Source organism: Osmerus eperlanus, chromosome 2, assembly GCF_963692335.1.
Source record: "Osmerus eperlanus chromosome 2, fOsmEpe2.1, whole genome shotgun sequence".
Classification (NCBI taxonomy): domain Eukaryota; kingdom Metazoa; phylum Chordata; class Actinopteri; order Osmeriformes; family Osmeridae; genus Osmerus; species Osmerus eperlanus.
The window spans coordinates 24,870,997-24,894,666 of NC_085019.1; the positions used below are offsets into that span (position 1 = coordinate 24,870,997).

A 23,670-nucleotide genomic window follows, 5' to 3' on the forward strand; every position below is an offset into this window, starting at 1 on the left:
GAAGAGTACCTGTGGTAGCGTGTGAAGGTGGTGTTGATGTCGTCATTGGCAACCAGCAGCTCCTTTATCAGATGCTCCTCGCTGAGACTGGGGACAAGTTCCACAATACGATCCTGCACGTCCTTACACACCCCGTACAGCTGCTGTTAGAGAGAGAGAGTCCTTACACACCCGGTACAGCTGCTGTTAGAGAGAGTCCTTACACACCCCATACAGCTGCTGTTAGAGAGAGAGAGGGAGAGGAGGAGGAGGAGGAAGGAGAGAGAAAGAGGAGAGGAGAGAGAAGGAGAGAGGAAGGGAGGAGGGAGAAGAGTGTGGAAGAAATTGCGATTTCCGGTGTGCTTACATTATTCACTAATCAATAGAACTAGTCATTGGATACTAGTTAGTATGTTCTCATGTAAGCTTGCTATTAATAAGAGTAGATTGTGTCTATGTGTCAGGGTTAATAGATGTTCGTGATCAGGAGAAAGTACTGGGTAAACGTCCTTTGTCATGACTACAAGGAGAGCGCCAACTATGATCTCTCTAGTCTGAGTGGTCATGTGTTGGGAGCTGTGAATCTCTTCCTCTGAGACTGTTGTAACGTCATTACTGCCTGACTGTCACTATCTATGTTTACATTCCTGTGCCCTATAAAAGATGGTCCTCCGGCTTTCAGAGAGACATGATTGAGACCTAAGCCTGGTGTTGTGTTGTCATTTATTGTCAGAGGTCTGGTTTTCTCTCCCAATCTGCAGATTGATAAATACTTATTAAAATCCAGAACTCAACTGAACTTAGTCACTCCGTTTATGAAGAGACGGACAAAACACTTTCTTCATCAAGAGAGAGGAGAGAGAGGAGAGAGATGAGGAGAGGGAAAGAGAGAGAGAGAGAGGGGAGGAGAAGAAGGGAGGAGAAGGAGGAAAGGAGGAGGAGAAGGAGGAGAGAGAGGAGAGGAGGATGAGAGAGAGGGAGGAGAGAACAGAAGAACAGTGAGATATATGGTCCCACTCAGCACCTTCCAGGCCCACCTGCAGAAGCTCTGAGTCCTTGTGATTGGCTGACCCCGGTTCCAGATGACTCAGTATGTCTGACATCACTGCCAGGTTGCCTCGGACAACCACCAGGTCCGCCCTCAGCTTCCTCACCTGGAGGAGGAAGAAACAGCAACACCTTGTGTGTTAACAGGAACAACAACACCTTGTCTGATGTAACATGCTGGGGAGAGTGGAGGGTTAGTGTGGAGGTGAGGGTGGAGGTGAGGTTGGTGTGTGTGGAGGTAGGAGAGGGTGGAGGTTGTGTGTGTGGAGGTAGGAGAGGGTGGAGGTGGTGTGTGGAGGTAGGAGAGGGTGGAGGTGGTGTGTGTGGAGGTAGGAGAGGGTGGAGGTAGGAGAGGGTGGAGGTGGTGTGTGTGGAGGTAGGAGAGGGTGGAGGTGGTGTGTGTGGAGGTAGGAGAGGGTGGAGGTGGTGTGTGTTGAGGTAGGAGAGGGTGGAGGTGGTGTGTGTGGAGGTAGGAGAGGGTGGAGGTGGTGTGTGTGGAGGTAGGAGAGGGTGGAGGTGGTGTGTGTGGAGGTAGGAGAGGGTGGAGGTGGTGTGTGTGAGGTGTGTGTGAGGAGTGTGTTTGAGGTGTATGAGGTATGTAACGTGTGTGTTTGTCACCTGGTAGGGGCTTAAGGAAACTGGTCCATCCGGGTTGGGCTGGTGTGCAGGGCACAGTGGGGAGGAAGGAGGAGGTTTGGGTGAGGGGGGAGCAGCAGAGGCAGATACACTCTGTAGGATGGGGGTAGTGGGGAAGGGGTGAGGATGGGGGAAGATGGGGGTAGTGGGGAAGGGGTGAGGATGGGGGTAGATGGGGGTAGTGGGGAAGGGGTGAGGATGGGGGTAGTGGGGAAGGGGTGAGGATGGGGGAAGATGGGGGTAGTGGGGAAGGGGTGAGGATGGGGGTAGTGGGGAAGGGGTGAGGATGGGGGAAGATGGGGGTAGTGGGGAAGGGGGAAGATGGGGGTAGTGGGGAAGGGGTGAGGATGGGGGTAGTGGGGAAGGGGTGAGGATGGGGGAAGATGGGGGTAGTGGGGAAGGGGTGAGGATGGGGGTAGTGGGGAAGGGGTGAGGATGGGGGTAGTGGGGAAGGGGTGAGGATGGGGGAAGATGGGGGTAGTGGGGAAGGGGTGAGGATGGGGGTAGTGGGGAAGGGTGAGGATGGGGGAAGATGGGGGTAGTGGGGAAGGGGTGAGGATGGGGGAAGATGGGGGTAGTGGGGAAGAGGTGAGGATGGGGGTAGTGGGGGTAGTGGGGAAGGGGTGAGGATGGGGGAAGATGGGGGTAGTGGGGAAGGGGTGAGGATGGGGGTAGTGGGGGTAGTGGGGAAGGGGTGAGGATGGGGGTAGTGGGGAAGGGGTGAGGATGGGGGAAGATGGGGGTAGTGGGGAAGGGGTGAGGATGGGGGAAGATGGGGGTAGTGGGGAAGGGGTGAGGATGGGGGAGGGACAGAATGAGGGACAGGAAACATGCAGTTAGACAAGGGTTAGGCCACAGCTGGACTGGAAGGCCACAGCTGGACTGGAAGAGTTAGTGAAGAACAGTTAAAGGAAGATTATTAAACCTGGTTGAAGGTGAGAGGATGGGGGAAAGTCCTACCCTGTCAGGGGGGAGGATGGGGGAGTGTCCATGCAGCTCTGTCATGGGGAACTCCAGGCCCCGCCTCCTCAGGTCCTCGTAGACAGAGACCACGCCCGTCAGAGCCGGGGAGCTGCGGAACGCATCCGCCCACGCCTGGAACACAGTGTGCAGGTGAACAGGTGTGAGTGAGCAGGTGTGAGTGTGCAGGTGTGAGTGTGCAGGTGTGAGTGTGCAGGTGTGAGTGTGCAGGTGTGTGTGTGTGAGTGTGCAGGTGTGTGTGCAGGTGTGAGTGTGCAGGTGTGAGTGTGCAGGTGTGAGTGTGCAGGTGTGTGTGTGAGTGTGCAGGTGTGAGTGTGCAGGTGTGAGTGTGCAGGTGTGAGTGTGCAGGTGTGAGTGTTCAGGTGTGAGTGTGCAGGTGTGAGTGTGCAGGTGTGTGTGTGAGTGTGCAGGTGTGAGTGTGCAGGTGTGTGTGTGAGTGTGCAGGTGTGAGTGTGCAGGTGTGAGTGTGCAGGTGTGAGTGTGCAGGTGTGTGTGTGAGTGTGCAGGTGTGAGTGTGCAGGTGTGTGTGTGAGTGTGCAGGTGTGAGTGTGCAGGTGTGAGTGTGCAGGTGTGAGTGTGCAGGTGTGTGTGTGAGTGTGCAGGTGTGAGTGTGCAGGTGTGTGTGTGAGTGTGCAGGTGTGTGTGTGCAGGTGTGTGTGTGAGTGTGCAGGTGTGAGTGTGCAGGTGTGTGTGTGAGTGTGCAGGTGTGAGTGTGCAGGTGTGAGTGTGCAGGTGTGAGTGTGCAGGTGTGAGTGTGAGTGTGCAGGTGTGAGTGTGCAGGTGTGTGTGTGAGTGTGCAGGTGTGAGTGTGCAGGTGTGAGTGTGCAGGTGTGCAGGTGTGAGTGTGCAGGTGTGAGTGTGCAGGTGTGAGTGTGCAGGTGTGAGTGTGCAGGTGTGTGTGTGTGAGTGTGCAGGTGTGAGTGTGCAGGTGTGAGTGTGCAGGTGTGAGTGTGCAGGTGTGAGTGTGCAGGTGTGAGTGTGCAGGTGTGTGTGTGAGTGTGCAGGTGTGTGTGTGAGTGTGCAGGTGTGAGTGTGCAGGTGTGAGTGTGCAGGTGTGTGTGTGAGTGTGCAGGTGTGAGTGTGCAGGTGTGAGTGTGCAGGTGTGTGTGAGTGTGCAGGTGTGTGTGTGCAGGTGTGTGTGTGAGTGTGCAGGTGTGAGTGTGCAGGTGTGTGTGTGAGTGTGCAGGTGTGAGTGTGCAGGTGTGAGTGTGCAGGTGTGAGTGTGAGTGTGCAGGTGTGAGTGTGCAGGTGTGAGTGTGCAGGTGTGAGTGTGCAGGTGTGAGTGTGAGTGTGCAGGTGTGAGTGTGCAGGTGTGAGTGTGCAGGTGTGAGTGTGCAGGTGTGAGTGTGAGTGTGCAGGTGTGAGTGTGCAGGTGTGAGTGTGCAGGTGTGAGTGTGCAGGTGTGAGTGTGCAGGTGTGAGTGTGCAGGTGTGAGTGTGCAGGTGTGTGTGTGAGTGTGCAGGTGTGAGTGTGCAGGTGTGAGTGTGCAGGTGTGAGTGTGCAGGTGTGTGTGTGAGTGTGCAGGTGTGTGTGTGAGTGTGCAGGTGTGAGTGTGCAGGTGTGAGTGTGCAGGTGTGAGTGTGCAGGTGTGAGTGTGCAGGTGTGAGTGTGAGTGTGCGTGTGGGTGTGAGTGTGCAGGTGTGAGTGTGCAGGTGTGAGTGTGCAGGTGTGAGTGAGTGTGCAGGTGTGTGTGAGTGTGCAGGTGTGAGTGTGCAGGTGTGAGTGTGCAGGTGTGAGTGTGCAGGTGTGAGTGTGCAGGTGTGAGTGTGCAGGTGTGAGTGTGCAGGTGTGTACCTGGATGATGCTGAGGACTCTGTCCTGCAGCACCTGGGGGGGGTTGTTCTTGGGCAGGATGCAGCGGACCAGAACCCCCTCTACAAACTCCCTGTTGGACACCAGCACATGCAGCCTGGGGCCACAGTTCTTCACACACGCCTCCAGAACCTGCCCCGGGGGGGTGGGGGGAGGGGAGGGGAGAGGGAGGAGGGGGAAGGGGAGCAGGGGAGGAGGGTGGAAGGGGAGCAGGGGAGGAGGGGGAAGGGGAGCAGGGGAGGAGGGTGGAAGGGGAGCAGGGGAGGAGGGTGGAAGGGGGAGGGGAGAGGGAGGAAGGGGGAGGGGAGGGGAGGGGGAGGAGGGGGAAGGGGAGCAGGGGAGAGGGAGGAAGGGGGAGGGGAGAGGGAGGAAGGGGGAGGGGAGAGGGAGGAAGGGGGAGGGGAGAGGGAGGATGGGGGAGGGGAGAGGGAGGATGGGGGAGGGGAGAGGGAGGAGGGGAGAGGGAGGAAGGGGGAGAGGAGAGGGAGGAGGGGGAAGGGGAGCAGGGGAGAGGGAGGAAGGGGGAGGAGAGAGGGAGGAGGGGGGAGGGAGGAAGGGGGAGAGGAGAGGGAGGAGGGGGAAGGGGAGCAGGGGAGAGGGAGGAAGGGGGAGGGAGAGAGGAAACACAAAGAGAAGACCAGATTACTAGTGATGAGAAGAGAAAAAAAGGGTTGTTTAGTTGGAGTGATCATGATTGCTTTGAGACTGTACAAACTATATAGATTCTTAATAGAATCTGTGCTCTTATCCAGAGCATTTTGCTCTGGATAAGAGTGTCTGCTAAATGACTAAATGTAAATGTTAAAGTTACAAATACACTGTTATGTGAAGCAGGCCTAAGAAGATAACAAGAGGTGGAGAGTGAAGCTGACAAAAACAGGGAGGAGCAGAGAGGAGAGAAGGAGGAGAGGAGAGGAGAGGAGAGAAGGAAGAGAGGAGAGGAGAGAAGAGGAGAGAAGGACGAGAGGAGAGGAGAGAAGGAGGAGAGGAGAGGAGAGAAGGAAAAGAGGAGAGAGGGAGGAGAGGGGGAGGAGAGGGGGAAGAGAGGGGAGGAGAGGAGGAAAGGAGAGGAGAGAGGGAGGAGGGGAGAAGAGGAGAGGGAGGAAAGGAGAGGGGGAGGAGAGGAGAGAGGGAGGGGAGAGGGAGGAGAGGAGAGAGGGAGGAGAGGAGAGAGGGAGGAGGAGAGAGGGAGGAGAAGAGAGAAGGAGGAGAGGAGAGGGAGGAGAGGAAGGAGGGAGGAGAGAGGGAGGAGAGGAAGGAGGGAGGAGATGAGAGGGAGGAGAGGAGAGAGGGAGGAGAGGAGAGAGGGAGGAAAGGCAAGGACAGAGGGAAGAGGGAGGAGAGGAGAGAGGGAGGAAAGGAAGGAGAGGAGCTCACGGTCAAGGTCAGCATGACCTCTGTGAAGTTCTTGTTTCCCACAATCCTCTTCTTCAGGGCTCTGACGGCATCTTTAGGTCTGAAACAGCAACACCAGCATCACGCCACCATGGCAACAGCATCCCCTGTCCCCTAACCTGACCCCTAGCTTCCTGTCCCCTAGCTTCCTGTCCCCTAGCTTCCTGTCCCCTAGCTTCCAGTCCCCTAGCTTCCTGTCCCCTAGCTTCCAGTCCCCTAGCTTCCAGTCCCCTAGCTTCCAGTCCCCTAGCTTCCTGTCCCCTAGCTTCCAGTCCCCTAGCTTCCAGTCCCCTAGCTTCCAGTCCCCTAGCTTCCTATCCCCTAGCTTCCTGTCCCCTAGCTTCCTGTCCCCTAGCTTCCAGTCCCCTAGCTTCCAGTCCCCTAGCTTCCTGTCCCCTAGCTTCCAGTCCCCTAGCTTCCAGTCCCCTAGCTTCCAGTCCCCTAGCTTCCAGTCCCCTAGCTTCCAGTCCCCTAGCTTCCTGTCCCCTAGCTTCCAGTCCCCTAGCTTCCAGTCCCCTAGCTTCCAGTCCCCTAGCTTCCAGTCCCCTAGCTTCCAGTCCCCTAGCTTCCTGTCCCCTAGCTTCCAGTCCCCTAGCTTCCAGTCCCCTAGCTTCCTGTCCCCTAGCTTCCTGTCCCCTAGCTTCCAGTCCCCTAGCTTCCTGTCCCCTAGCTTCCAGTCCCCTAGCTTCCAGTCCCCTAGCTTCCAGTCCCCTAGCTTCCTGTCCCCTAGCTTCCAGTCCCCTAGCTTCCAGTCCCCTAGCTTCCAGTCCCCTAGCTTCCTGTCCCCTAGCTTCCTGTCCCCTAGCTTCCAGTCCCCTAGCTTCCAGTCCCCTAGCTTCCTGTCCCCTAGCTTCCAGTCCCCTAGCTTCCAGTCCCCTAGCTTCCTGTCCCCTAGCTTCCTGTCCCCTAGCTTCCAGTCCCCTAGCTTCCTGTCCCCTAGCTTCCAGTCCCCTAGCTTCCAGTCCCCTAGCTTCCAGTCCCCTAGCTTCCTGTCCCCTAGCTTCCAGTCCCCTAGCTTCCTGTCCCCTAGCTTCCAGTCCCCTAGCTTCCAGTCCCCTAGCTTCCAGTCCCCTAGCTTCCAGTCCCCTAGCTTCCAGTCCCCTAGCTTCCAGTCCCCTAGCTTCCAGTCCCCTAGCTTCCTGTCCCCTAGCTTCCAGTCCCCTAGCTTCCAGTCCCCTAGCTTCCTGTCCCCTAGCTTCCAGTCCCCTAGCTTCCAGTCCCCTAGCTTCCTGTCCCCTAGCTTCCTGTCCCCTAGCTTCCAGTCCCCTAGCTTCCAGTCCCCTAGCTTCCTGTCCCCTAGCTTCCTGTCCCCTAGCTTCCTGTCCCCTAGCTTCCAGTCCCCTAGCTTCCAGTCCCCTAGCTTCCAGTCCCCTAGCTTCCTGTCCCCTAGCTTCCTGTCCCCTAGCTTCCTGTCCCCTAGCTTCCTGTCCCCTAGCTTCCTGTCCCCTAGCTTCCAGTCCCCTAGCTTCCAGTCCCCTAGCTTCCTGTCCCCTAGCTTCCAGTCCCCTAGCTTCCAGTCCCCTAGCTTCCTGTCCCCTAGCTTCCTGTCCCCTAGCTTCCAGTCCCCTAGCTTCCTGTCCCCTAGCTTCCTGTCCCCTAGCTTCCTGTCCCCTAGCTTCCAGTCCCCTAGCTTCCAGTCCCCTAGCTTCCTGTCCCCTAGCTTCCAGTCCCCTAGCTTCCAGTCCCCTAGCTTCCAGTCCCCTAGCTTCCTGTCCCCTAGCTTCCAGTCCCCTAGCTTCCAGTCCCCTAGCTTCCTGTCCCCTAGCTTCCTGTCCCCTAGCTTCCAGTCCCCTAGCTTCCTGTCCCCTAGCTTCCTGTCCCCTAGCTTCCAGTCCCCTAGCTTCCTGTCCCCTAGCTTCCAGTCCCCTAGCTTCCTGTCCCCTAGCTTCCAGTCCCCTAGCTTCCAGTCCCCTAGCTTCCAGTCCCCTAGCTTCCAGTCCCCTAGCTTCCAGTCCCCTAGCTTCCTGTCCCCTAGCTTCCAGTCCCCTAGCTTCCTGTCCCCTAGCTTCCAGTCCCCTAGCTTCCAGTCCCCTAGCTTCCAGTCCCCTAGCTTCCAGTCCCCTAGCTTCCAGTCCCCTAGCTTCCTGTCCCCTAGCTTCCTGTCCCCTAGCTTCCAGTCCCCTAGCTTCCTGTCCCCTAGCTTCCAGTCCCCTAGCTTCCTGTCCCCTAGCTTCCAGTCCCCTAGCTTCCAGTCCCCTAGCTTCCTGTCCACTAGCTTCCTGTCCCCTAGCTTCCAGTCCCCTAGCTTCCTGTCCCCTAGCTTCCAGTCCCCTAGCTTCCTGTCCCCTAGCTTCCAGTCCCCTAGCTTCCAGTCCCCTAGCTTCCAGTCCCCTAGCTTCCAGTCCCCTAGCTTCCTGTCCCCTAGCTTCCTGTCCCCTAGCTTCCAGTCCCCTAGCTTCTTGTCCCCTAGCCAGATACTCACCCGTCCTCAGTTTCGTTGATGATGTCACAGATCTCCATGTTGAGGGCCCAGTCCTCTGACTGCAGGCTGGGGCAGGTGGCACGCTCTGGGAATACACACACACACAGACAATGATGACTTGTTTTTCTAAGTTACTAAGTAAATTAGACTACTTACACCTCTAATAGGGAGTCAGATGGCTGAGCAGTTAGGGAATCGGGCTATTAATCAGAAGGTTGCCGGTTCGACTTCCGGCCGCAAAAAATGACGTTGTCCCTGGGCAAGGCACTACTTGTCTCAGAGGAATGTCCCTGTACTTACTGTAAGTCACTCTGGATAAGGGCATTTGCTAAATGACTAAATGTAATACTCTGTCTAATACTCCACACACATCATTAATGCTCTAAAGCAGGGGTGGCAAACTCATTTTCACCAAGGGCCACATCAGCATTATGGTTACCCTCAAAGGGCCAGTTGAAACTACGATGTAACATTGTAAAAACATAGTGTTTTAGTTGTAGCTTTTGTGAACATATTCTGCTGCAATTGCAGTCCGCCAATCTGCTGTCTTTCTTGGAGGATACATTTTGCATTTTAATCTCTGTGTTTGGTGTCAAAATGCCAACGGAGATTGTACTCTTAGTCTTTTTTTTTTTTATATAACACAAAATACATAGGTTACCGGTTTTTCTCCTTGAAGCACAAACATTCGCTTTCCCATCTTTCTTGAAACTGCCTTCCATCCAGGGCCGGATGCAGCCTGCTTTGACTGGGGGTGCAGTGAATTTTTTGGGGGTTATAATGATTACGGAAGGGGGTCGTATTATTTTTTATATTGATAGGCCTACCATTTTTGAGACTGCTTATCGATCCGAGTGTTAATCAGGCACGGAGCCAGACGTTGTAAACATTCGGGGATTAAAGGCCGATTTATACTACTCCGTTTTCACGGACACGGACACAGGGGACGCCCTCTCCGACGTTGAGAGAAAGAAGCTGAAAGAAATGGCTTGAGTTGCCTGCCCTGTTGTAGCAAGTTTAGCAAATGGTTGTCACACATACATGAAATGTTGTTAATATAGTTTATTCCCGTTATTTTAAAATAGATTTGATTTTTCGTAAAAACGTTCATGACATGATGGCAAATATTATATTATGTTAAGCGTGAGCATAGATTGTTGACATGTCTATCTGGAGCAAAGACGAAGATTAATAGTACTTTAACTGATAACCACAATAGGAAATGATATATATATTTAAATAATATTAGTCTTGCCTTCAGAAGCTTTTCTTAAACACACTCATTATTCTTTTTTTGATCGTGTCAAAGCCAGACTGCTTTTGTGGGACAATGAAGGTCCTCAGTGACTATGTTTCACCCCCACTTATATCTGATGGAAACGTCTTGTATATAGTTCTGTTAATATGCCCCTTTCAAAGGCACGTTCAATAAAGTAGATTATATTTTAGACACACTTCTCAATTTATTACATTATTACCAAGTCTTGTTAGATCACGTTATATCCATTAATAGGCGTTTGGGTTAGGGTTAATCCTGTTGAACATATAAAACACAAGCCACATTTCTACACTGATGTTAAATTGAAGGCAGTGTGATTTTCGTGGCATTTCGTTTGAATATAAAGTTGACAGTAAGCTATGGTAAGTCTGCATTATGGAAGATTTCTGTTACAAAAATAACTATTAAGCTTTCTTTGCCTGGCGAGAACAACGACGGAGCTAAGTGTTCATGTTAACAGTTTATTTAATCCGATACAATGCGTTGGAAATCATACTCAAATCACGAAGAAAAAAAACAACATATGTGATGAGTTCCATCTAGAATAGCCCTATATTTAGCCCTATAGGCTATTTCTAAAAAAACAAGTGAAAGGAATACTATACAGTGACAGCATACATTTCCGTAAAGTTTGCATCATGTCTCTGATTCTTATCGGACTTGTACCCCATTCTGCCACTGCAATGCCTTAGCTCACACGCTCGCAACCACATAAATCTATGCTCGCGACTGGTTGTCGCAAAGTATGACGTGTACAGCTAGTTGCAAGCGTGCACGAGGTCTCGGAACTAGGGAAAAAAAGAGCCACTGTTTAAAGCTAGACCGGAAGAGTCGGAAGTGGAAAGATGGCGCGGTCCAGTTTCGTACTCTCGCTTGCCTCACTGCGCCACTGAGCACTTTTCATAGAAATGAATGGGGACGCCATCTTGGAAGACAAAAGTTGCTTCTTCTAGTTATATTAACTCTATCGTCTCGGAGCAAGGCGAGCCACTGTTCTGCGCAAGACCGGACGAGCCGGAACTGGAAAGATGGCAAGATGGCGCGGTCCGTTTCGCGCTCTCGCTTGCCTCGCTTCACAAATGAGCACTTTTCAAATAAATGAATGGGGACGCCATCTTTAAAGAGCAGGCTCGTTGTGTCTACTGTATAAGTCTATGGGAGAAAGAGACCGGCTTTTCTCCCCCATAAACTTCGTCTGTGGCATAGCAACGCCACACCAATTGACCAATCACCTTGCGGATCAGCCCGCCGACGTGTCCCCATTGTGCAGTGCAAGTGTCAATCCAGGAATAATCTCTGGATGCGCTGTCAATTCTAATCAACTAAAAGAGTTGTAACTTTCACATAGCCTACTTTTTTTGTTACCAGGCTATATGTTTGTTAATCTCATTCTAACCCTATTTACCTCGAACAAGAGTTTATTGTTTGTCGACAACGGACGTTGATGAACCTTGCTTGCAATGTAAATACAAAACTAGACAACTTCACTTGTTCCTTACAATAGTACGATGCACTTCATCGTGTTGCTAAAGCGAATCCTTCTTTCTCTGCCTACCTATTCGCTGTCCCACCGGCGTAGAAAACGGACTCCCAATTAAAAAATCCATTTTCGTCTTGTCCTCCGTTCCCTGGTTCCGCGTACCAGCCGTCCCACTCCGCTCCAACAAAACCGGGAGGAGCGTTTCTAAAAGCAATGAAGTGGGGGCACAAGTTGAATTAGGTGACGTAATCCATTAAAGGGAAAGCGTACTGGAGCGCGTTAATTCATCTGACCTTGTTTCAAACTGGCAAAGTAGTTTGTGATATTTTGAACATGTAGCCTACATGTCGTTCAAAATTGACATGTTTTAAATAGACCAATAAGGAAAACCTATTACCTATCATTACAGTGCGTTCACACTGCAGCGGAGCGGGCGGCGGGCGGCGTTGGCTTCCAATTCATTTTCAATGAAACCAGGCGTTGACGCTCGCGTAGGGCATTGTGGGAAGGCGAGCGGAGCAGACAAGTATGTTAAATTAGGCTTTGAAATCATGACAAAATCAGCACTCTTCTCTGCTTGAGACTGGGGGGGCATGTCGCCTGAAGGAGCTGAAGCTCCGCCCCTCGCTGCCTACCTACGACCCAGATCATGGACGCTATGTCAAGCCGAACAAAACAGTATAGAATTTATTTGTTCAATGAGTGAAACATACAGATGCATATAAATGAAATGTTCCCTTGAGCTGTAACATAGGAGTAAAAATGGACACCAGAGACAGCAGACAGTGAGCTCTCCAACTACTTCTAGCACATTAGCTACCATTTCACCAAAATACCATCATTCTACACTGAGTAGCCTAATATCAAGTTAGCGGTTTGCACTAACTCATAGCAGAGATACCTCTGGAAAAGTTATCTAGTATAATTATAACAAGCACACAGAACTGAGTGATGAACTGGCGGTGGTGGATGGTCCAGGTGCGACCGGAGGATGAACGGCCGGAGGGGCGATGCTCGGTACGGCTCCGCGCTGCAAGAGAAGCCGTGTGTCCCTGAACCCCGTCTGTCTCTGGTCCATGTTAAAACTGTCCGCCGTGAAATGGTCACTGCAGAGGCGGCAGTGACCATTAGCCATCAGCGTGGCTCTTCACAAAATCAATCCACCTATTTTTCCTTTCCTCATCAATAGGGAAATTAAATAGATTTGCAGCGCAGCTTAAGTTCTTGCATCCAGGGAAGATGCAGTTGCGGGTGGAGGGAGACATCCTGAAGCTAGCTAAGCTAGCTGATGTAGGCTACAATAACAGTACAGCAGAAGGAACCATTCAGTGATCTGACGTAGATGGGTCAAAATGACATAGATAGGTAATTTTTTGGCTCCGCCCATTAAAACCTGATCTGAAAACGGAAGAGAAACTGTTCTACGGTCTAACTCCACATTTCAGTGTGACAAAGTTTTTGCGCTTTGCACATGCTTTCAGGAACTCATTCACACGTATATAATGTACTGAGAAGCAAATCATGGAATTTGCTTTACAAGATCTTTAAGCCCCATTGTACCGAATTTGGTTGCAGTTCCACCCGAGTTCCACTGGGGGTGATCGCGAGCGGGTGCAAAATGAATGGGAGTCTATGGAGCTAAACGGCTACATTTGTTTCTTTCGCCTGATTGTCGTTGAAATCTCAGATTTGATTGTAGTTTTTGCATGTTCAACATGGATTATAGGTCGAAAGTTGAATGAACGAGTACTTATGTCCTTTCGATTTCTTACAGGGTGAGTCGTTGTTGCCCATAACACATTCTGCTAAAGAATGCTGATTGGTTAGTGAAAGACTGACAACGACCAGAGATCTCGCTTGATGGCATCAAGAACCAGAATGTCAGAGCATTAGCAACATTAGCAACAACATTAGCAAGCCAAAACTCTTTCTAGCATGTGTATTGACAGGGAGAGCCTAACCTGTCAGCTGTGTTGTCGATGCCTCAAAGTGACCACAGCTTGCCGTAAAGCTGTTTCTCTGGTCGTACGATGTGTATGATGACGTCATTGACATTTTAAAAGGCTTTTTAATACAAGCGACTTTTAAAAAATCTAACACCCAGCAGTGTGTATTTTTTTGCCTCTCCTTTCGAATTCAAAATTCAAATTGCTAGACAAAAAATTATATCCTGAGAAAAGTGGATTTTGAGGGGTATTCTACGGTGGCCCTGAAGTGCAAATCACACCCACTAACATGAGTGCATCCCCCCAAATGAAAACACTCCCCCCAAATACGAGTCAACTCCCCCCAAATAGGATGACGTGCTCACCTCCCCCCAATACAAGGACACGCTCCCCCAAATGGGAAACGACATTACATTAACTCAAAAACACATTACATTAACTCAAAACGGAAAGGGTTGGTACAACACTTTGTCGCTGAATGGATGCAGTAACTAACAAGAAATTGATCGACAGAAGTACAAAATGCAATAGCCTGACAGAGTTACGTGCAGGACATTTGTTTGGCTATCGAAGCATGTAGCAAATAGTAGGCTACTTATGCAAAAGTATATATTGCGTGTTAAACGTCAAAATCGATAGCCAAACAATTATCCTGGTCCACGTAACTCTGTCATTGTGGCATTTCGTTCTTCTGTTGTGGACTATTATTTTTTTTTCTGAAAAGTCCTGCTTCCTTCAACTGTGTTTTTAGCGTGCGCATAGGCTACTTATTTTAATGTTGTGAAACGTTAACAGCATATCTAAGATTATTTCATAGGAATGTCCCTGATTAAAATAAAGTGTAGTGCAAGTCATGACTCTGAATTGTTAACACAATGTTTCTTCTTTTATTCCAACCAAAACGATCAACTTCATGACAGAGTTACGTGGACCAGGATGGTTGTTTCGCTAGCCAAACAAATGTCCTGGTGCACGTAACTCTGTCAGGCTATTGCATTTTGTACTTCTGTCGATCAATTTATTGTTAGTTACTTCATCCATTCAGCAACGAAGTGTAGTACCAACCCTTTCCGTTTTGAGTTAATGTAATGTGTTTTTGAGTTAATGTAATGTCGTTTCCCATTTGGGGGAGCGTGTCTTTGTATTGGGGGGAGGTGAGCAAGTCATCCTATTTGGGGGGAGTTGACTCGTATTTGGGGGGAGTGTTTTCATTTGGGGGGATGCACTCATGTTAGTGGGTGTGATTTGCACTTCAGGGCCACCGTAGTATTCACCTTATTCCGCCCCACCCACTTTTTATCTTTTTGCACTTCCGTTGTATTGGCATTTCCGCTTTACCGGGGATATCATTCAATTCAATGGAGAACTGCCGAGAAGTCCCGCTGCTAAAATATTAAATAATTAGGTGGATTTGTGCCAGATGTGCTATATTCGTGTGCTACAAGTCAACAATACACCCTTTCACTGGATGGCTTGAAAACGACTTTTAAATGTTTATATAATTCGTTTGCCGGTCAGATCGCTGGCCTGCGCTGTGCTGTGATAAGCAGGCGTTACATTAGCCACAAACATAAGATGTTCTAACGATTTCACTGCAGGGCATATGCATTTGCTATAGGTCCTCTGTGTTTAAAAGCTTAGGTCCTCTAGAATTCAGGTGTGTGATTAATTTTACAGTCAGTACATGTATTTGAGATTCCCCTGCAAAACCGACCAGCTAACATTGTTAGCAGTAGAACGTTAGCTTCTTGTTTATCTACTTGAGGCTCTAGTTTTTACATCAGGTCTCTGCTATTGGCCATAAACTGCAAATGTATGAGTGACAAATTACACAAATTGTGCTGTAATAATAAATAGTAACAACTTTTTCATCAAGGGTCTTTGGTACAAGCTTTATGCAACGTGTTAAAACTTACATGATATAGGGTGTGCACTAGTAATCTTCCCTCCTATCTAATGGCAATTACAAAGACGCATCTATTAAATAATTTGATTGCTGCGTTGTTTCAAAAGCTTTACATTACATTTAGATGCACTGTAGCAGTTGTTTGGCTCACAGCGATGCCCATACATTTGGTTATAATCTTGTATCTACTAATATCATCAATTGAGAATACTAAAACATACTAAAATATAACCTAGCTAGTTTATCTCTTTTTACACACTTGATGTTGCAAGTGATACGAGCAGACAAAAGGAAACTTCAGTGGGTCTTTTAAATTCAGCGACTTCAGCCAGGGACGCAGATCCGGATCTCTTCTTTCCATGGTCAAAACAATGATAATACAGGGTCTGATTCAGTTTTCTCCAGCTGTTATGGCAGCCACGAACTGCACAGTTGACACTGGGCATCTCTATTACCTTACCTTCTTACCTTCTTGAAATCGTATCTTGAGGGAAGAACCCAGTGTGTCAGAGTGGGTAATGTTTCATAATCTACTCTGAGATCCAAAGTGGGGGTCCCCCAGGTTTCTGTTTTAGGACCTTTATTGTTCAGCTTGTACATTAATGATTTGCCTGGTGTCTGCAATGGATGTGATATTCAAATGTACGCTGATGACACAGTGATTTATGTGCATGCAAAAAACTAAGAACAACCTGCACTGAAGCTCACAACCACAATGACCAAATGTATCTAAATGGCAGATTCCTGCCTTCATCTGAATGTATCTAAATGGCAGATTCCTGCCTTCATCTGAATGTTAAGAAGACTGTTTGTATGTTCTTCAAAAAAAGGGCTTGCAAGGTGTCACTGGAACCAGATGTTTATGTTGCTGGTAAAAGGCTACAGGTAGTATCCAATTTTAAATATTTAGGAATCTTTATTGATTCTAATCTCTCATTTAAAAAACAGGTAAAACATGTGACAAATGTCTTAAAATGTAACCTCGTGAATTTTAGATATATAAGAAACGGTCTAACCATGCAGGCTGCAAAACTGTATTTTAATGCAATGATTATCCCCCATCTGACCTACTGTTTAACCAGCTGGTCACAAGCCAGCAGCACAACGTTAAAATCTATCCATATTCTCCATAAACAAGCTTTAAAAACACTTGATAAAAAAACAAAAAGTCACCATCACTGCAATATCCTCATCAAACATAATATCTTGAGGTGGGAGAACCTTGTTAAATTCGCTGATGTGTGTTTGGTTTTTAACATTTTAAATGGTATGACTCCACTCCAATTTTATTAACCCTTGTGTTATCTTCGGGTCGTTCTGACCCATCAGTCATTGTGACCCACCGTCGTATTGCGACAACTTTACCGCATACAAAAACAAAGTGAAGCATTTTCTTTTAACCGTTGGGCTGTCTCAGACCCCCCACATTGCGAAGGTTAAAAGAAAATTATTTTTATTTGTTTTTGTATTGGGTAAAATTGGGTAAACACAACGATGGTTCGTTATGAACCTTTGGGTCATGTGACCCGAAGGCAGCACGAGGGTTAAACAGCGCACTCAGAATGGCAGACACACTAGATCTGCTTCAAGAGGTGATTGTATTTCACATAGTTCTAGCTCTTTTGGCAAATCAGCATTTTCTGTAAAGTCAGCACACACTTGGAATGCTCTGCCATCACACATATGCACAAAAGACACATACAAAACATTTAACCCTTGTGTTATCTTCGGGTCATTCTGACCCATCAGTCATTGTGACCCACCGTCGTATTGCGACAGATTTACCGCATACAAAGACAAAGTGAAGCATTTTCTTTTAACCGTTGGGCTGTCTCAGACCCCCCACATTGCAAAGGTTAAAAGAAAATTATTTTAATTTGTTTTTTTATTGGGTAAAATTGGGTAAACACAACGATGGTTCGTTATGAACCTTTGGGTCATGTGACCCGAAGGCAGCACGAGGGTTAAACAACTTAAGGAATGGCTTGTTGCCAATCAGGTATGCAAGCACTGATGTACTGTCTGCTTATATGTGTGTTTGCCGTGTTGATGTATGTTATGTGCCTCAGTGCTATATATGCGCTTGTACTGCAAGTACACTTTTCTGTTGCTTATATGTGAACTGGGTGTGTCTACGTTACTGTATGTTTATTGACTTATTTTAACCTTAGTATGTTATTTGATATTTTGTCATTTTAGGCTGCCTTTAAACATCTGGCTGGGGACAGCAGATGAAAATTAGCCTCTCTGGCTAACTCTGGCGCACTTACAGTTTTGCTGTTGATTAGTGTGCATTGTCCCTGAAAAAAATAGCCTTAAATTAGTACCAGAGCCTGTTGAAGACGTTCTCTTTTAGTACCGTTTTAAAGCGGAAAGTATCTAAACCGGAAATGAGAATACGCGGATGGCCCATCGTGAATTCCAGAATAAGGTGAATAGGTCCAGACCTCCATTCATTCTGCACTGGACCGTTAGCGCCCTCATATGGCACTAGAGTGGCACTGCAACCAGTTCAGAACCCGGAAGTTTCCCGAGTGGCAGTTTTCCCCATATTAGACATTGGCTGTTTATCAATCCAAAGATCCGTCCGTGCGTCCCATAAGTGCAGACTTTTTTTCTCACAATATGACCCAGCATGAATTAATTTACGTGTTTACTTCATTTCCAAAGAATGTATTCATTTAAATAAACAAGTTAAGAAATAATGTCACTTTTACTGTTTTCAAAAGCCATTGGTTAATTGACATAAATAGGCCTAAACTAAGCAGTGCATCTTGACAAGTTTTGTCAATTATGTCAAATATGGGGGTCAGATGGCTGAGCGGTTAGGGAGTCGGGCTATTAATCAGAAGGTTGTTGGTTCAATTCCAACAACAATGTTGTTCATCCTACTTCCCTCGGGGGAATGTCCCGGTACTTACTGTAAGTCGCTCTGGATAAGAGCGTCTGCTAAATTACTAAATGTAAAAGTCAAACCGGTAAATCGGTATTCTTGCTATCTTGTGAACAGGTACAATGCTGTGGTGCATTGTTTTAGAATGGTATTTGGTGTATAGGTTACAAAGATACTCCTCAGGGAAATTCTACGTTTTTTGTTGGACTTAAAAAACTCTCGCACCTCCAGGGGCTTTCATACGTGTTGATCTATTATCTGGAAAATAACCGGTGTGCAGATAAGTTACCTTGGCAAAGTACCCACGTAAAAAGTGAACCATTGTTGTGACACCTGAAAACCCAGGGTTAAACTGAAGTTAACTCGCTAAACCCCAAATCCTGCTTCATAGTCTAGGCCCCTGGTTTCTAGGCCCCTGGTTCCTAGGCCCCTGGTTCCTAGGCCCCTGGTCACTAGGCCCCTGGTCTCTAGGCCCCTGGTTTCTAGGCCCCTGGTTTCTAGGCCCCTGGTTTTTTATGCTGACCTGCTCCAGAAAAATGACCTAATAACCAAGAACACAGACACATTTCTCCACACTCCAACAGATTTTAAATAACAAAAACACAACAGATACAAAACGATCACAAAAGTACTCCCCTGTCAAATTTGTACAGACACATCCCTGGGACAGCCAGACAGTATTGGACTACAGACAGTTCAGTGTTGGACTACAACTCCCAGCCTCAGATAAAGTGTTGGACTGTTGGTCATAAACAAATACAGCACTGCTCAGACAGCTGCCCGGTTCACCATCCCTGGTCCTTGCCTTCACCACACACACACATGCTCACACACGCTCACACACACGCATATTCACTCACACACACACACACACTGTATTTTCCAGCCATATGGCTGAGAGGAGCAGATTGAGTAGAGAGTGACTGACCCATAATAACACCTGACAACAAATGAGAGCAAATGTACTCTCTGCTGGTCTCTCTGCTGGTCTCCATTTAGTCCACTGGTCACTCTGCTGGTCTCTACTGTCCATGCTGTCCACTGGTCTTCTGCTGGTCTCTACAGAGCCGTCCTCCTGGTCCTGTCATTGTTGCTTCTGTCGTCCTCAATGGCTTTCTCCAGCCAATCCAGCTCCGACTCTGATTCGCTAAGCTCGCTGTCGCCGGCTGCCAGGAGGCGGGAGTAGTTGATCCTGCGCTGGCTGGGGGCTTTCCAGAGAAGAGGCAGACAGACACAGCACACCACCAGCATCAGCCCCGCCCCCCTGAACATCCAGGCAACGCCCACCCTTTGGACGGCCACGCCCCCAGCCAGACTGCCAAGCCCTGCACCCAAGTCCAGCGCCAGGACCTCGTACAGCCTCCTCACCACCCGCTCTTCCCTCGGCGATGCCACGCCGCCCACCTGCACCCCCACCGTCCACCAGATGGCGCCAGAGCTGAGGCAGCAGAGCGTCTGGGTGGGCAGGGCAGCCCAGGGGCTCCACAGCAGGCTGAAGCAGAGGGCCTGCAGGGCCGAGCAGCCAAGCCCCAGCCCCAGCAGCAGGCCCGGGCTGAGCCTGTGAGCCAGGCCAGGCCCCAGCAGGGGGTAGGCAGCCTTGGAGAGCAGGCCCAGGCCCAGGGCCAGGCCCATCTGCAGCTCCGAGCCTCCCTGGTCCTCTATGGCCCACAGCAGGAAGTCGTCCATGGTGGCCTGGGCTGCGCCCGCCAGCAGCATGATGGCTGCCAGGAGCAGGGCCTGGCTGTTGGCCCACACCACCCGCAGGGGCTTGAGGGCGGAGCATATGAACTCACACTTCCTCCTGTGGCGCTGCAGGGGCAGGAGGGCCACCAGGGGAAGGACCAGGGCCGTCAGCACCGTGTAGGAGTAGAAATGCAAAGCGCCCCTGGGGCTGTGAGGGGTCAAGGGGAGGCAACCTAGCTGACTCACCAGGAGCCCGACGCTGCCCGCCCCGCATGCCCCGCCCAGCAGCCCCCACACACCACTGTCGCCGTAGCGATCGGAAGCGTCAACAGAGTCAAGGAACTCATGCAGGCCGTCGTCCAGCATCCACTCCAGAGGGGCGGAGCATGCCTCCCACAGGGAGAGCGCCATGAGGAGCAGGAAGAACAGCTGGTGCTGCGCGTCCATTGACTTCAGGCCGCCCAGGAAGTCAAAACGAGTTCCATCTATCTCTCTCTGAAGCTGCTTCTCCCCAGGCCCCTTCAGGCCTCTCCCTGCCCTCCTGTGGGTGGGGGTAGGGTGGTGGTGGACAGGCCTTCTGGTATCTGCTGCCACACTGAGGTTGCTGCTGGACCCCTTAGACCTGAGGCTGGGAAGCTGGGGCTGTGAGGGTGGAGGCTGGGAGGGTGGAGGCTGGGGAGCTTGGGCTGGGAAATGTGAGGCTGGGAATGGGAGGGTGGAGGCTGGGGAGCTTGGGCTGGGAAGCTGGGGCTGGGAAGGGTGAGGCTGGGGCTGGGAAGGGTGAGGCTGGGGCTGGGAAGGGTGAGGCTGGGGCTGGGAAGGGTGAGGCTGGGGCAGAGGGGCTGTAACACTCCCAATCAGAACAGACTCTGTGTGATTGAGTGTCTTTTTAAATAAAGTTGCATTTACATCCAATGGCATTTGGGAGCCAGCGGTGGGCGCCACTCCTCTCCCTGAGTCCCACACGTCTTCTCCCGGATGCCCACTGGGGAGGATGGGGAGAGAGAAGGACAGGTTGCAGTGACTGGCCAGCGTCTCCGTGACGGTGGAGGGGAGGAAGACGATGATGAGGGCAGCGCCCGCAGCTCCCAGAAGGGACCCAGCTCCCAGCAGCCTCCTGTGGCCCCAGGCCCCAGCCAGCACACAGCCCAGCGGACGCACCATCAGGGACACCAGGTGACGTGTCGCCGCACAGATGCCCACCATGGCTGGGGAGAGGCCGAGGTGGCGGAGGTAGAGGGTGAGGAAGGGGAGGGCACAGGCACGGGCGCAGGCGAACAGGAAGTGGAAGGCGGAGGCGAGGGCGATGGTAGCCCTCACGTTGACCTGCTGGTTTCTCCTCATGATGGCTGTGGGTCTGGGGATTGCATTGCATTACAATACGTTTTGTTTTTCGGTGGTCAGAGTCAAGGAACTGTCTGTATTTACCACTCACCACTGTCTGTATTAACCCTAACCCTAACCCTAACTGCTGGACAGCCCTCCCTAACACAGGAGAGACCAGTGCTGCTGACAGCCCTCTCTAACACAGGAGACCAGTGCTGCTTGACACCCCTCCCTAACACAGGAGAGACCAGTGCTGCTGGACAGCCCTCCCTAACACAGGAGAGACCAGTGCTGCTGGACACCCCTCCCTAACACAGAAGAGACCAGTGCTGCTGGACAGCCCTCCCTAACACAGGAGAGACCAGTGCTGCTGGACAGCCCTCTCTAACACAGGAGAGACCAGTGCTGCTGGACACCCCTCCCTAACACAGGAGAGACCAGTGCTGCTGGACAGCCCTCCCTAACACAGGAGAGACCAGTGCTGCTGGACACCCCTCCCTAACACAGGAGAGACCAGTGCTGCTGGACAGCCCTCCCTAACACAGGAGAGACCAGTGCTGCTGGACAGCCCTCCCTAACACAGGAGAGACCAGTACATGTGTCCAGTGACACACACAACCCACAACCAAAATGTCCAAAACTTTAACAATCAAGTGTATTCAAAATATAAATATGAATGTTACGTACTTTAATATGAATGATATGTTACAAAAAATAACATTAGCTATGCAGCTGACACAAAAAACCCAGTCTGACCCATTTGAACTGTTCCTTTACTCTGTACACACACAAGTATGACCCATTTGAACTGTTCCTTTACTCTTTACACACAAGTGCAACTTGGCACATGATAAAGGGAACCTTAACCTGACAAGCCCTAACCTGACTCAAACCCTAACCTGACAAGCCCTAACCTGACTCAAACCCTAACCTGACTCAAACCCTAACCTGACTCAAACCCTAACCTGACAAACCCTAACCTGACTCAAACCCTAACCTGACTCAAACCCTAACCTGACAAGCCCTAACCTGACTCAAACCCTAACCTGACAAGCCCTAACCTGACTCAAACCCTAACCTGACAAACCCTAACCTGACTCAAACCCTAACCTGACTCAAACCCTAACCTGACAAACCCTAACCTGACTCAAACCCTAACCTGACAAGCCCTAACCTGACTCAAACCCTAACCTGACAAACCCTAACCTGACTCAAACCCTAACCTGACTCAAACCCTAACCTGACAAACCCTAACCTGACTCAAACCCTAACCTGACAAGCCCTAACCTGACTCAAACCCTAACCTGACAAGCCCTAACCTGACTCAAACCCTAACCTGACAAACCCTAACCTGACTCAAACCCTAACCTGACAAGCCCTAACCTGACTCAAACCCTAACCTGACTCAAACCCTAACCTGACTCAAACCCTAACCTGACTCAAACCCTAACCTGACTCAAACCCTAACCTGACAAGCCCTAACCTGACTCAAACCCTAACCTGACAAACCCTAACCTGACTCAAACCCTAACCTGACTCAAACCCTAACCTGACTCAAACCCTAACCTGACTCAAACCCTAACCTGACAAGCCCTAACCTGACTCAAACCCTAACCTGACTCAAACCCTAACCTGACAAACCCTAACCTGACTCAAACCCTAACCTGACTCAAACCCTGGCTAGCGCCAGTGCCACTCCAACCCTGCAAGGGGTTGAGATCTGTCACCTAACCTAACCTGACTGAAGGAACGGTAGGAATTGACTGATATGGATGATTAGGTGTGAGTGTTTCCTTGTGTGTCTGGTCTTTCTGGAACTGAGTGACTAGAGAGAAAAACATCCTGCTCAGCACCTGCTAAATCTGGGGTGAAAATCTCATATTTACTTTGGGGGAGACAATTATATGACATTTTCTCAAGAGCAATTTTTGAGGGGGGACACCAAAAGTAGTGCTGTAATACATTCCCTACGTTGTACTCAGCGCTTGACATTAACATGTGGAGCCCTGGTTGTAATGTATATTGGGGGGATATATCATATTTTGCCTAGGATCCCCCGAGATTTCCGCCAATGTGCTAATTGAATAACATTTCAATGTTATTCGCACGTAGCCTAAAGGATACACAGGCAAAGTAGATGTGGCAGGTAAACAAGGAAGTCGATATTTCAGCTGAACTGAAAGACAATATTCAAAATGCTAATTTTATATTGAAACCTTGGCTGAAACGTATCTCCCTTAAGCGTGAAAAGCCGTATGCGACAGATATAAAATACTGAGTCAACTCGCCTGCATTAAAAACTTGCGCTGAGAACTTATCTGCTTATAGCAACTCACGTACCGTTCACGCGTTGTGTAAAAACAGACCCACCTGTCTCAGCGTGGCATAGAATAATGCTTTCTCATAAAACAAGGGAATCACTCTTTAGGCAACTTCAGGATAAAAATGTATGGATTATGTTACCGGGGTACTTGTCTTCCTCTTATTATACTGCTGTCCTTTTCGTCCGAATCCACTCCTTGAATTAGACTACGTGTAGGTGATTAAGTTCCGTGTCTGGGTCCTCGGCTTGAGGCAAGGCAACGGCCCCGGTGGATATTGGTGGTATTGCATTTACGATTAGGTACCCGACTGGTCCGGTCGATTTTATTCTATTAACTCAAGTCAACATATCCAAAACTATCTCCCCCAATAATTTTTGTTCTATTCTCGAACCTGGTTCATACTAATAGCTTTTTCATAGAATAATTTTAGCCTATTTTTGCTAAGTTTGAAACCAATCCGAAATGGGTAAACGAGCACCCCATGTATTTGCTAAAGTCAATAATAGTTGTCTGGAACTGTGCTTGCGGGTACGAACAGGGCACGAGCACTATAGGGAACAT

At 49.8% G+C, this 23,670-nt stretch overlaps 2 protein-coding genes across 2 annotated transcripts in view; both read right to left on the minus strand.

The window, feature by feature from the left end:
* Positions 1–11,254, minus strand: part of tom1 (target of myb1 membrane trafficking protein) — a 17,161-nt gene extending 5,907 nt beyond the window's left edge. Inside the window, exons 1-8 of the mRNA XM_062484305.1 lie at positions 11,107–11,254; positions 8,273–8,357; positions 5,833–5,911; positions 4,438–4,587; positions 2,623–2,757; positions 1,645–1,755; positions 1,017–1,133; positions 10–143 (exon numbers count right to left, since the gene is read on the minus strand). Of these exons, the coding sequence (XP_062340289.1) occupies positions 10–143; positions 1,017–1,133; positions 1,645–1,755; positions 2,623–2,757; positions 4,438–4,587; positions 5,833–5,911; positions 8,273–8,357; positions 11,107–11,158 (863 nt within the window). The 5' untranslated portion in view covers positions 11,159–11,254. The remainder of the gene's footprint in view (positions 1–9; positions 144–1,016; positions 1,134–1,644; positions 1,756–2,622; positions 2,758–4,437; positions 4,588–5,832; positions 5,912–8,272; positions 8,358–11,106) is intronic.
* A 6,544-nt stretch (positions 11,255–17,798) lies between these two features.
* Positions 17,799–23,360, minus strand: mfsd6l (major facilitator superfamily domain containing 6-like). The gene is made up of 2 exons (XM_062455198.1): positions 23,249–23,360; positions 17,799–20,816 (listed from the first exon to the last, which is right to left on the minus strand). Exon 2 carries the CDS (start codon positions 20,801–20,803, stop codon positions 18,836–18,838), a length of 1,968 nt encoding a protein of 655 aa, XP_062311182.1. The 5' UTR covers positions 20,804–20,816; positions 23,249–23,360; the 3' UTR covers positions 17,799–18,835.
* Positions 23,361–23,670: the final 310 nt, after the last annotated feature.